General features: G+C 49.1%; 1 protein-coding gene across 1 annotated transcript; it reads left to right on the forward strand.

Annotated features, from left to right (window-relative positions):
- Window positions 1–9,161: 9,161 nt before the first annotated feature.
- Window positions 9,162–13,216, forward strand: NEU2 (neuraminidase 2). Its single transcript, XM_010220758.2, is given in 4 exon segments — window positions 9,162–9,265; window positions 10,406–10,610; window positions 12,274–12,750; window positions 12,753–13,216. Coding segments are annotated over 3 exon segments (1,134 nt in total). The 5' UTR covers window positions 9,162–9,265; window positions 10,406–10,409; the 3' UTR covers window positions 13,209–13,216.
- The last annotated feature ends 777 nt before the right edge of the window (window positions 13,217–13,993 follow it).

The following is a 13,993-nucleotide window of genomic DNA, read 5'->3' on the forward strand; positions in this document are numbered from 1 at the left end:
TTTGCTGGTCACATACTAGACACTCACAGAAGAAATGAGCACGGGTGGTTATTTGAACTGCTGCGACACAAGAACTCAAAGGCTTGTTTTATTCGACTGTGCCCCGCAGGAGCAGGTAAAGTCAAGGCCTGGGCGTGTTGCTTGAGGAATAGCAGAGCACTCAGTTTTTCCTAGTGCTGTGGTCACTGGGTGGAGGGTGCAAGGAGTGTCTGTCTGGGGAGGCTGCCTGCAAATCTGTGGCTGCAAGGGAGCCAGAGGCCAGTGAAGACATTGGGAGCCTGTTTGACTGGTTTGAAGTGCCAGGTTGGCCTGGAGTGTGGCCGTGCCAGGCAGTCCCTGTCAACAGCATCAAGGCACAGCTCTTGTAACCTGACATGCTGCTTGCCATGGGTCCTTAGTACTTGGGATTCCTCCTTCCTCCCAGTTCCTGTTGTTCTCCTCGTGTTTTATGTGAGCTTACAGCAAGTTCTTGTGTGAGAAGGGGCTGCCCTTTTGGAAATGGCCCCCTCTTTGAATAGCAAAGCTCGAGTTTTGTGGCCAGTTTGGGCAACTTGCTAGACATCTGTGTCAAAAATGTTCTGGGGTAAGAAGGAGAAGAAGGGGAGGAGACAAGGTTACCAAACTGCTTTAGCTTTTACTGACTTTTGTCAGTTTTTCTTATTTTAGACCAAATGGGGCTGCTTCCACAGGGAGCTGCTGGGAAGCATGAAATATTGCCTTGAGGCACCACTGCGGGAAGGATGATGATATAATTGCCTGCAGAAATTGCAGAATAAGCTGCTTCCAAAAGCAGAGTTTCTGCACAAACCCCAAGTATTGGCCCCGTAGTCAGGCACAGATAGCAGCAGTTCTACGATTAGAACCTTTTGGACTGTCTTGCAAATGCTCTCCACAAGCTGCAGCAGTGTGGGACAAGAGTTTCTCTGTCTCTAGGCACTTCTTTTCTGACAATTGCAGTGCTGTTTCACACATACTCCTGTATTTACAGATCGGATGCGTCAGTCCCAAATGGAGTTTGGATAAAGCCAGACCTGGATAAAATGTCTGTCCAGTTCTTAAAATGAATCTCAGCCACTCAGCCATTTTTTTTCCAGGCTCAGCGATGGCATTTTAAAATCTTTTTTTTTTTTTTTTTTTAGTTCAGTTCCCTATTTACAGTACACCTGCTACTTCCAGATCTCATTGAAACAACTGAATTTGTCAATAGTTTTCAGTCTCAGGAGGTAGCTTGTTCTTATGAGATTTGAGTCCCCATTTGCTTTGTGCATTTAAAAATATACATAACTGCTGGGATGGTGCTCGCTGCTGTGCTGGATGCACGTCAATTGGCCTCCTGAGAGCGAAAGGGAAGATCAGCTAAGGGGATAGAACGGGCTGCCCTTAAGGGAAAAATGGGCTGTTTTTCATATTTCCTGTCTTTATTTTTTTAAAAAAACAAGATCACACGTAAACAGCTGCCAGGAAAAATCACAGCTTGTCCTGACTCTGGAAAAAGAGAGGCAGCTCAGCTTGGCTTGGGGAAGTTTGCTGTTTAGTTTGTCACATTAATACCTGTTTTGTGCAGCCCAGGTCTCCCCACCAGCTATGGTCCCTCCCTGTGGTGGTTTTATGCCTGTCAGGTTGTGCCAAGGGTGTTTTTTCTCTCTCGTTCTGCCAGCCAGTATTTCAGCAGGGGCTCTCCTGTGCTGCGCCTGGGTTGCTCCAGATGACTTCACCCATAGAGCAAGTGAGTGCCCTCCCAGGCTTCAGATTTGTGCCTGTTTATTGCCTGACATCTCCTCAAACCATTTCTCCTCCAGCCTCCCCCCAGAAGAGGTTTTCACTCACCTGGCAGCCTGAGTCTGAACCAGCCTCTCCCTTTCCATCTGCCTGAGGAACGTCCTGTGGATCTGGATTAAACTCTCCCAAGTTGGAAGGACCCCGTGGTTCAGCGCCGCGTGCCAAGGCAGGTGCGTCGCACTGAAAGTCTCCGTGTCCTTCCGTCCTTGCACGTCCTATCGGTTCCGATCAAAAGTGGAGCTTTCCTTCAGACTTGGTTTGCTCACTTTCCAGAGTCACAGCAAACATAATTTAAAGGAACAGCTTTCCCTTTATCCAGATAGGTTAGTATAAACATGAACTCTGTGTCCTTTGCACAGCTTGTGCCAAAGGTTTAATGACAGGCCTTTGTTAAACCTCCCATATAAATCTTTAACAACTGGGCGAAACTGCAGTCCAAATCTGCAAACTCATGTTAGCGAAAACAGTAAATGCTATTTCTTTGCACTTTTAAGGCCCAAGGGCTGAGCTGCTGCTCTTGCTTTGCATTATTTAGTCATTTGAGTCGAAAAGGCATAAATTTTTTTGATTATTTTTAAGTTGCCATTTTTTAATTTCATATAGGATCACATACCTGGGCACTGGAGTGGATAGAGCAGGACCACCTGCTTTTAGTTTATTGCTTTTACATCTTTTCTTACCAAAACTGATTATAATTTTCTACTTGAAATACTTTAACTTCTTTCTTGTGTCGTGCTGACATTTGCTCTTCCCCCAGACAGGCTTGCTAGCTGTTGTCTGGATGTCCCTCCTCTGGCCTCAGCTTTGGGCCTGTTGCTCCAAGCAAAGACAAACAAACCCATGAGTCCCATAGATAACTATGTAGTGCTACACTTAGCAGGGAAGGCTTCCCTCATCCTTGGATAACATGCCCAGTATTTTTAAACCAGCATCTTGGATGGCTGTTGTAAAACCTATCGTGTTGCCTGCTGAGGCTGATGCTAGTCTTTCCCTTGATTTTTTTTTTTTTCTGAAGCTCACTTGACATGCAAAGTACCGTTTTCATCTCAAAATACTTCTGTTGGTCATGACACTACGCTATTCCTTTTAAAATTCAGACTTATTTTCCTCAGGTCCAGTCTGCTCCATGGAAGCCTGGGTGATAAGCGAGCGAAGCCTTGGCTCCTCCGAGGTCAGTTGTCATAACTTCATGGTCACCAGCGCGATAGTGCCCGTTACGTCAGCTGTGGGACCAGGCTGTGCAGAGAGGCCGTCAGCAATTAGTTCTGTAATGATTAATCGAGGTCACTGTGGGACCTGGCTCATGCTCCCGGTCTGTGAGCTGAAGGGATGTGGGAATGAAGGATGTACCGGCGTCTGGGCTCCTCTCTGTCCCCAGAGCTGCTCAGGGCAGAGCGGGACAAGCCCTGTGCTCCAGATTGGGCTGTGTGAGTGTCCTGGAGGTGCAGAGCGAAGGGCTCAAGTGCTATTGCATCTTGCAGGTGTTGGAGTGATCCAGCGACTCCTTACCAGAGCAAATGGGAAAATGCTAATAACGCGGGCAGGCTGCTCACTGCATGCCACGCTTCATGGGCGGTGGTAATGTCCCTGTGACAAACCCAAAACTCCTGGGTGGTGTGTCAGAAGCAAACCAATCCTACAGAGCTGGCATCGTCCTGCAGCCTGAGAGAGTAGATTTGGGGGAATTTTGAGCAACTGTTCCCACTGGGAGGAGAAATTTGCTTTGAGTTAGGCTAATCATTACTGTGAAAGTAAACATGGAGAGCAGCCCTTGGCTCACTCTTCCTCTGAGAGTCAAAAGTAACTTAACTGGGATCAATGGAGTGTGTATGAGCCCTAAGAGATGAGCGCCCCGTTCCTGCTGTTTTCCTGCAGTTCCTTTTCCCTGTGGTGACAGGGGGATCACAAATATGTGCCAAGGCTCATTTCCCTAACCAGAATTGGAATAAAATTCCTTTTTTTTTTTTTTTTCCTCCAGAAATCCTCATCTGCCTCATCCAGTGAGTCCTGTGCCCCAAAGAGCTCTTCAGTATCTACATCACTAATAGCATTTTCATGGGCTAATTCCATTCCTATTCCCATGGCTTCTTTTGTGCCTTTCTCCAGCAAAGCAGGAGTTTGTGCAGATGGTGGGTGCACACGATTTAGGTTCTACTCAGCCTTGCAGGAACATGTCATTGCTGCCTCATGTGGTCAAACTACCTAGGAGACCCCTTGATCTGAACTAGCTGCCTCACGGCTGCTACCTGGATGGGCATCATGGTAGGTACCGAGTTACCAGAGCCATGTGACTTTCTGTGGGTTGAAAAAGCACCAAATTCCTCCTTAAACCATGCAAGTGAAACTGCAACACGTGCATCAGCCTACAACAATATACCTACACAATGACATACAGCGATAACTTTTGACTGACTAGATACCATCTTTCATTAAATGTAACCTTTGTTTCCCATTAATCTCCTTTCAGGTACACGCACATCCATGTGCTGTTCTGTAGCCGTCGTTGTCAGCTCCTGCTGTATCGTTCCTGAGGGGTGGCACCTGAACATGGGCCTCCCAATGCAAATGCACCATTCTTTGCTCTGCTGTCATTATATTATCTTCTGCATTATTTTTATATCCTCTTATTAATGCACCCACGCACTCCATTTGCATTTTTTAACCTTTTTTAAAACACTTTCATTACAACAATCAGATGTAAGAGCAAAGAAATTTGTGGAATAATAGAAGGGAAGAGCTCGATTCTTGCTCAGACCTATACCTATTTTAAACTCCTCTGGTGCCACTGATTTTAATTTACGCCAAAAAGAAAGAGAGGGGATCAGACCCAGCATGTCCACACTGAGAAATCACTTTTTTTTTTTTTTTTTCAATATAGAGATATCACTGTTTGGAGAAGGCACTGTTTCTTTCAGGGGACGGTAACCTCTCTGCAGGCAGAGGGCTGCAGCAGGGGGTAGTGTCGGAGGATGCTGGAGGCCTGGATGCTGGGAGCGTTCGGCAGTGGCTGTGCCGGGGTAAGATCCTGGTTGCCCACACGTGGTCGTGTCCTGCCTGGGCTGCCCAAACTGCAGCCCTGACCCTGCGCTCTTTGCTCTGTTTTATGACGCATCTGATATGAACCCGTGTGTAACTCGCAGTCAGAGGTGGGGCTGCTCCTCCTGCCCGCACCTTCGTGCTGCTGCTGCTGCTCCTGCTGCCCGTCTGACTCCTGATGAAGCAGCCCTGGGAACTGACCTGGCAGAACACTACTCACGTTGCTGGATTCCTTTCCTGCTAGCATCCTCTGATGTCTTGCCAAGGGAAGAGGAGCATCAGTGTGGGTACGGGGAGGTATTTGTGGTTGCTCAAGAGAGAGGGAAGATGGTAAAGCAATAGCATCAAACTAAATTGGGTGGTTGTAAATCCACACCCTTGCAACTCCTTGTCTGCCTTGCACAATTGCCACCAAGTGAGGGGGTTGGTTTCCTCCTCTTTCACTATTAGCAATATCTGGCTGTGGGTTTTTTATTTGGTTTTCTTTTCCCCCTTTTTTTCATAGGTTACTTGCAGCTAGATCACTTCAGAGGCAAGAAGCATTAATGGCAGCAGTGGGAATGCACGAGAGTAGGAAGAGAAAGCAGGAGAAATGGCAAGGAATGGGAAAGATGAGACCTCCTGTGGGACCTGCAGCAGAGCATTAGGGCTGTGACACGGGGCGCTCGTGCCCCGTGGCCCTCCCTGGCGCGGGTGCTGCCGCAGGTCCTGCCTCTATGGCAGCCGGAGCCCCGCGGGGAGCAGGAGCTCCATCCTCCTCTCCCCCTGCTGCAGCCGCTGCGCTGGGGCTGGCCCTGGTGACGCCTGCAAGCACCCGCACGTTCCCCCTCTGCACGCTGGGGGAGACCCTGTGTTACCCCGTTTCTTCACCCTGAGGCAGCGTGCAGTTGCAAGGAGGTGGGCAGAGCGGTGGACAAACACTGCAGAGCACTGGGAGCCGTTTCCAACCACTTTGGGGTTTCTTCGGCCGGGCTTTCCTGATGCTCAGGAGCCCTCTGCAAGTTGTCCCAGGGAATCCCTGTGCTGGGAGGAACTTCCCCTTCCTCCAGGTGAGGGAACAGGGAATTAAACCAGCACGCTGAGCTCCTTAACCATTAGCAAGAAAGCTGTTCCACAGTCCTGTCAGTCAGCTGGTTGGTGTATGCTGCTTAATTAGCATGATCATTTAAGTCTTTCACTTGCATTTGTCCACCTCAGCTGGAACCTCCCCTTACATGCAAAATGGCTTTGCTATTTAAATGTGGGCTTGTGTCTACCTGCCAGCTGCTACCTCTTCTTGGAGCTCCAAGACAGCTGACATCCCTGCCAGTATAGGTAATATTTTAGGCTGGAGACTAGTTGGCAGGACTGAGTCGAGCCTCCCTTTTATCCTATCCAATCCAATCCCCTTTGACGTGACTTCAAGGAGACACCGAGTGGAAGAGGTATTTCTTTTGTTAAAACTCTTATGTTTTTGGAACAGTGGGCATTGCTAGAAGCTAAAGAGGTGTCCGCAGTGTTTTGTAGGCTCAGGTAGAAGTGAGGTGCCTGTAGTCTCCCACCAAATGAATGCTAAGAAAAACACCTGGGACTCCCTGTACTCTCTCTGAAGGACTGAGAAAAACCCTGTGCTTTAAAGCACAGGAAGCACTTCCAGGCTGAGCCACAGCATTTTAAAAGAACTTGATTGATTTGGCAGGAAAGCCTGGACAGAGGAGCCTGAAAATCCCCTTGTAAGCGTGGTGCTAAGCTTTCCCACCAGCAAAACTTTCTGTTTCTAGTGAAGTTAAGTAGAATCCTGCTGCTAGAGCGAAGCAAGCTTTTTACCTTCTGAGGCTTGAACTGTGAATGTGTTCAGTCCCAGCTTATTGTTTGACAGGTTGGGCTGGCAACTCTCCTTTTGGAGCTTGCTTGGAGGGTGACTTGTGTCAGAGCAGCGCGCTGTGTGGGAGAGGGCTGCCCGCCTTGCCCGGGAGCTGGAGCTCCTGCAGGAGCCAGCCGAGGGGCACGAGGGAGCTGGAGAGAAGCCCAGCAACATCCCCTTGGAAATACCTTCTTTTCTTTAGGAAAACAAAACAGAAGAGGTATTTCAGCATAGCTGAAAATTATCAGTTAAATTATCAGTTTGGGCCACACTATAAATCCAGCTGTGATGCTGAGTAGGGAAGTGCTGGAGCCGGCTTCTCGTGTGTGTCTTGCAGAGCAGGATTTTAATTGGGTTTTGCACGTGCCTCTCTTTTCCCCTAGAGTAGGAGTGTTTGTTTGTCTGGGATCTACCCGCAGGTGCCAACAGCCTCCTGCTCGGAGCAGCAGAGCGCTCGCGTGGGGACCGAGGGAAAGGAGTTCAGCCTGTTGTCTCACTTCTGCTGGTTTGGGTTTAAAGATATACTGCCACCTCGGTTTGGACCCAAAGGTGTTAAGGATGGGTGTATAGAGATGCAAAGGCCAGTGGAAATTTATCTTTTTTAGATCTCAAACCCACCATATACGTGTTTGCTGACAACTTTGTTTGTTAAATTACCTTGTTGAATGCTCCTCCACATGCTGGACTTGCAAGCCCAGCTCATGGTTTCTGTTCAAAGATGATCCAGCTGATACAGGTGTAAGCAACACATTTCCACTTGTGCAAGTTCCCTGCGTGTAGTTCAGGCCTCTGTTTCCAAAGCTTTGTCTCTTTAAAGATATTGCCATGATCTACTAACTGTGTCTTGCCAGTGTCCTTGGATCATCCTGGCTACAGCAGCACTGCTACCTTCTCCCTTGCAAGCCAGCTGGCAGATGGCATTTCAGTCAGTCTTAGGAAGGGAGCAGCAACAGGCCCCAAGTGTCCCTTGGCAAGTGGATTTCGGAGAGAAACGTGTGGGTTGAATTCCTGTGGGGCTAGGGTACCTATTGTTTTTGCCTTTGAAAATAAATGGAGTTTAGGAGAAGACTCATTTCCTTTCAACTGTCTGGAAAAGCCAAAAATTCTTCATATTAAGGACATCAAGCTTATGAAAAACTCTGCATTGTTGATTTTGTGTGAAAACTGGAAACTCCGTTGCGGCTCAATGTCTGCTTGAGGATTGAGCTAGGAGGAAGGCAGAAGCTGAATACTGTCTGGAAGCGTACTAAGAAAAGATGGAAGTCTCTGTAGCACGTACGTGTGTGTATATACATTTGTACACAACGTGCTGTATCCGTGTGTGTAGTGTGCACACTCAGGTACCCCTGTGCGGTTCCTGTCTCATGGCAGTCGCTCGGTTCTGCCGCCTTCCTCGCTTACGCTCGAGGCTGCCATGGCCAGGAGGCTCCGGCTTGTTTCTATGGCAGCTCTTCCCAGCCCCGCGGCATCCCGCGTTCCCTGTTTGGCAACAAGAGGAAGAGAGGAGCACTGAGGCCCACACTGTGGAGATCCGTGTTCCTCCAGGGAGAGGCTAAGAGGAGGAGCACAGAAGGTGCCTGCGGGTGACAAGCTCATACCTGGGTGCTGGAGGCTGTTCCCTCCCCGGACCCTGTGCTGCAGTGGTGTCTCGGAGCCCTTCCTGCAGCCAGGTCTCTGAGTTTGCTGAGGCAGCCCCAGGTCCTTTCTTTTCTTGTCTCCCTCTTGCCCAGACCTGTCAGAGGGTCACAGGGAGCCAGCAGCTGGGTCCAAACCAGGCACACTAGGACACGAGTCCTGGTGGCAGGAGGCTCGTGGTGCCAGGATGGGTTAGGGTACCTCTGGAACACTAGGAAGAGGCTGACTAATCTCTCTTTAAATAGTCTGGAAACGCTGTGAGCTCCTGTTACAGGAGCTGCAAGAACACAGCCAAGAACATGGTCTATATAAATAGCTGGATGCAATGTGCTGTACGGCACCGCGCTCTGCTCCAGGAAGGTTTTCCTCTTTCTTCGCGCTGCTGCACGGATAGCTGAGATCGGTCCCTAGGAACACTACTGTGTAATAGCAGTTCTGCTGTGTGCAGGTTTTTTTCTTTTTTTCCCCAGACTGCTGCATCTTCAGTGACAGAGAGGAGGGAGAAGCTGCCCTTTCGAGCCAGCCCTTCTCTCCACTGGCTCTGCCTCTCTGTTCCAGTGGGCCTGTGGCTTGCTCCACTCTGTACAGCTGGCTTCAGCTAACGCAGTGCTTGCCTTTTTTGATCAACCAAACATCTCACTGATATTTATAGCATAGGAAAGGTGAAAGCAAGCAATATTTGAGTGTTTGAGTTGTAACTGTGGACCCGGATCAGAGCATAATCAGATTTTCCTGTGTTTGAAGGCCAAACTTAACTCATCCAAGCTGTCCCAACTCAGTAACCAGTACTGTAAAGAAAATCTTATCTGGTTTGTATAGTTACACTGGTTGCTAATATCATCTTATCTTCTCTCTTGTAAAACAGAAAGGTGAAAGCTGCTCTCCAGGTAGATAGCCCTCCCCTGCTGCTGCAGAAGTGACTTCCATTTTGCCTCCATCTAGCCCTGAATTAGCAAGAGAGCCTTTAAAAAGGTAAGGACCTGATGCACTGTCAGCAACTGCTACAGAGCTCCTCAAGATGGAGGTAAATGGGAGAATCCTAAACAAAGAGAAATGCGTGTTTTGCCTCAGCAGAGGTAGGAGGCATTTGAATTTCTTACTCATAGTGTATTGTCATCTTCTCCCTGCCATCCTGCCCACTCGATGCGTCAGAGATCTAAGGCTTATGTGTGGCTTTTTTTTTTTTTCTCCTTATTATTTATTTTTTTCCTTCTTTGCTGAGCAGACGGTAATCAGGCCTTCAGCCCCTGGTGCATCATGTCAAAGCGTGTGTGTGTTTGTTTTCCAAGACAAAATTCCCCTGAGCCCCTGGGTTTTCACTAGGGCAGATCCGCTCATGGAAGCAGCTTTCTGCCAGAGGAAGTAGGGCAGGGTGGGCCGACAGGCAGGAAGAGGGACCACGTTGCAGGTGTCACGAGCCAGCTTCCCCAGGGCCCCCCACCATGGCTTCTCTTGCTCTAAAGGACCTGTGGGAATGATGAGGCTCTTGCCTGAACAGATGCTACCCAGCTGTAGCTCCATGCAGTTGATCACTTTGTTTTCAAGTGCTGTAGGGCCCTTGGGAACGCTTGCTTGGTCCTTTGGGTCACTGCTTGGTTGCTTCAGGCAGGCTGCTGTTTTCCCTTTCCTCTTAGAAATCTGGAGGGCCTATTTCCAGTTCTGAAGTCTAACTCATTAGGTCTTCACCCTGCACTCTCAGATCTCTGAGCTCCTGCTGGTTGACTCCTTCCAACTGGGACTACTTAAATCTTCTCAACTCCAAACTAAACCAAGAAAAATTCTGGTCTGTGAACTTTATTTTAAAAAACAAACAAACACAGCAAAAACCAGACAGCTTTTTCATTAACTGTTTTTAATGCTCTTACCTTACTTTGCTTCAGTAAAATCAGCCAGGCTGTTCCTGGGCTAAGTCTGGCCCGTGTTGTGCACTAGAGCACTGTTTGGAAGGATACAAGGAGAAAATGAAACCAAAAGGAGGGGAAATTGCATTTCAGTGCAGGACAGGTCACCCTGGGCTGGGAGAACAAGAAGTACCAGAATCTGCCCCAGCTACTCTCAGCCTTGCTTGGCCAAGAGTGGGTCCAAATGTAGCGCGTCTCCCTCTTTCTCTAGCGCAATGGCTTCGCTTCCCATTTTGGAGCAGGAGACGTTATTCCAGAACGGTACGTGGAGCTATCGCATTCCAGCCTTGCTCTACCTGCCGCGTTTCAGCACCATCCTGGCGTTCGCTGAGGAGCGGGAGGACGTGGTGGATGAACACGCCAAGCTAATCGCCCTGCGCCGAGGGGAGTATGACCCAACCACGCACCACGTTCAGGTACCTGCATGGGGAGCAAGTGGGGGAGACTGCGCAAACACACGGCTCCCCTGTCCCCAGATGAGTTGAATGTGTCTGCTCTCCCCAGCGTAATCAATGGCTGTCCTTCTCCCCAAATTTGACTCAAATACTGCCTACAAGTAATGCAAGTTCATTATCATAGGCACTTTTTTTTCTCTTGAATTCTGAAAGTCCTGTTGCTACAGCAAAGATATGGAGGAGGGACAGAAAAGGGGAGTAACAGGAATGGGGAGGAGTGAATTAGCAACCAGTGCACTTCTTTTCTTTTTTTTTCCTCATTGTCCTAGAACTAATATCTGTTTTTAAAAGACAATTGGGAACAGCTAGTCTCCCCACGCAAGAGTGTCGTCTGGTTTCTCAGTGATGGTGAATTGGCTACCTTATTAATCCACCGGTTAATAATAACTGTTATCTTGCTGGGTGACTGGGGTAGAGGATATTCTATTTATAATCATTTCTTACAACTGAAAATGCATTAATGTTATTAAAAATATATATATTCTTCTATTCCAACCCTTTGGCAGTAACTGGCTGTCTTAGACTATAGACTCTTAACAGTTTCACAGAATCAGCCTCAGAGCCCACCTGCACTGTCACTTCATTCAGCTGCAACCCTCTCTAATTCAGTTAAGTAGAGCTCAGCTGGTCATAAATTCAGTAATTTCTGTTCATGTGGTAGTTTCTTAAAGTAGAGATGTTAGATATTCCCCGCAAATAAAGAAATACTGGTTGAACAGGCAGAGATAAGACACGAGCAAAGAGGGCAATCTGCAAGTCAGGGTAGAAGCAAGTCATGGCAGTGACATAAATTAGCTTTTCTACCCTATTTTTTATTTGGCACACCAGAAACTTTAGGAATAACCTTCTAATCGCAACAGAAGCGAGAGGAACAAGATTGTGTCAGATGCTGCTGCCCATAAGGAAGGATGGAGGGGTGGGAGGGAAGGTAGAGCTGCTCCGCCACTGCCTTGCTGTGTGATACCCAACAGCTCAGGGCCTGTGTTTCCACACGGGGCTGTGTAAGGCCTCGAGACCAGCTCTGGCAAGATATTGCTCTGTCGGGGAGATGCCCGTTTGCCCATTGATCAAAATGGAAGTGCAGAAGTTTCAGTGGGACATGAATCTGCACCCTATGCACTCACAAAGGACTGAGCTAGTTGGCCTCCTAAGAAGCACTGACACGGCACAGGGACTGTACTAGCCTGTTTGGACCACTGTGCCTGTCCATGTGTCTACATTATGTGTACATATATATATATATATATATATACACACACTTGTGAGAGTTTCTGAAGACTCTGCTACTGTATTTTTCTACACAGTGTCACTGGACGCTGATCATGCTGAGCGGCAGAGCATCAGCTCCTCAGTGAGTGGTAAATAGAAAGGAGATCAGGATTTCACCCTGCTTGGTGAAATGATGTGCATGAGTACAGTGTTATCCAAATAACATCTATTTGTTTTCATTTACCCTTGGATATGCCAGTATACCATCTTCTCACCTCCTGCTCTCTTCACTGACTTGTTACTTCTCTCTTGTACTTTGACCTGTGACTTTTGGCTGGGTGTTCTCACCCTGCAATGTGGATTTACTCGTGACGATGTGTTTCACTCTTGCCTCCCTTCTCATGGGTCCTGCTAGTGGAGTGGGATGGAGACCATCGTCAGTGCGCAGCTGAAGGACCACCGGTCTATGAACCCCTGTCCTGTTTACGATGAGGTCTCGGGGAGCCTCATCCTGTTCTTCATAGCTGTCCCAGGGAAGATCTCCGAGCAGCACCAGCTCAGGACAAAGATCAACCTGGTACGTCTCTGCCACGTCACTAGCTGGGACCAGGGCCGCACATGGAGCGCTGCCCAGGATCTCACAGAGGGCACCATTGGTAGCGAGTACACGAACTGGGCCACTTTTGCAGTGGGACCAGGTCATGGATTACAGCTGCACAACAGGGCCCACAGCCTCGTGATTCCTGCCTATGCCTATCGCATCCTCGGCTCTCAGCAGCTCTCCCCTCATGCCTTCTGCTTCCTCAGCTCTGACCACGGGGCGACGTGGACGATGGGCAACTTCGTGGAGGAGAGCGCGGGGGAGTGCCAGGTGGCCGAGGTGCGCAGAGCGGCGGCCGGCCGCTGCTCTACTGCAACGCGCGGAGCAGCGTGGGCTCCAGGGTCCAGGCCGTCAGCTACAACTACGGCGTGGACTTTGAGGGAGGCCAGCAGGTTGAAGCGCTCGTAGAGCCTCCCTTCGGATGCCATGGAAGCATTGTTGCCTTCCCGCCTCCCACCAACGCCAGGAGCCAGGATAGCTGGTTGCTCTATGCTCACCCTACAGACCCAAGGGGTCGAAAGGACTTGGGAATCTACCTCAACAAAAACCCTTTAAATGCAGCATCCTGGACGAAACCAAGTATCCTCTTCAAGGGCTTGTGTGCCTATTCAGATTTGCAGTACATGGGGGTGGGCCCAGATGGCTCGCCCCTCTTCTCCTGCCTCTTCGAATTTGGCACTCACCAGCAGCACGAGAAGATGATCTTTGTCATGTTCACTTTGAAGCAAGCCTTCCCATCCCAGTCATGAGCGTCAACCTTTCCAAGATCCCTCAGAAACCATCTTTCCTGGTACTACTTCTTACTCTCCCTTCTCAGCTTTCAGCAGAAAGTTTTTCTTACTCCCCTCTTGCCCTCAGTTTGCTATTGGTTTGTGACATCTATAGATTATGAAGTCTATTAAACATACTGAAACTAAAGATACTTGGGTTTGTTTTCCTTTATCTGTTCTGTTGCCTTGCCTCTCCTTTGGCTGCCTTAAGCATCTCGCCCTCAAGACAAGCATGGCTTTCACCCAAGGCTTCTCACCCTGGGCCTCCGCTAGGCTTCATGAGGGCCACACAAGTGGATGGCACAGGGACCATGTAGACAAGAGTGGCAGCGATTTGCACTGACATGGGTGTTCCTTCTCCACCTGCAGGTATCTCCTGTAGGAAATCATGGTGCCTCGGGCTAGGTGCCCTCCTGGCAGCCGGTGCTAGAGGCGGTGGTCTTGAGGACTTGCTGCTCAGAGAGGCTGTGTGAGATTCTTGTCTTGGGATGTTCCCTACCTGCTTTCATGCTGGAGCCAGCGCTGTCTTCCTGCAATGTACCTGTGTCCAGCTTAGTCTTTGCCTTGCTTCCCAGGCCCTCTATGCTTGCCTTGCTGCCCTTTTGCTTAAGCTGCACTAAGTAGCTGCAACTTCTCATGCGCAAGGACACAACTTCCCATGCGCAAGAACACCGCTCTCTCGCATAGTCCCATCATTCCTTTCCCCGGGCAGTGACCATGGGACATGTGCGGGCAAAAAGCAGGATTTGGGGCAGGGCTAGTAG

Source organism: Tinamus guttatus, unplaced genomic scaffold (genome assembly GCF_059628265.1).
Source record: "Tinamus guttatus ecotype Peru unplaced genomic scaffold, ASM5962826v1 Tinamus_guttatus_pri_ptg000927l, whole genome shotgun sequence".
Lineage (NCBI taxonomy): Eukaryota > Metazoa > Chordata > Aves > Tinamiformes > Tinamidae > Tinamus > Tinamus guttatus.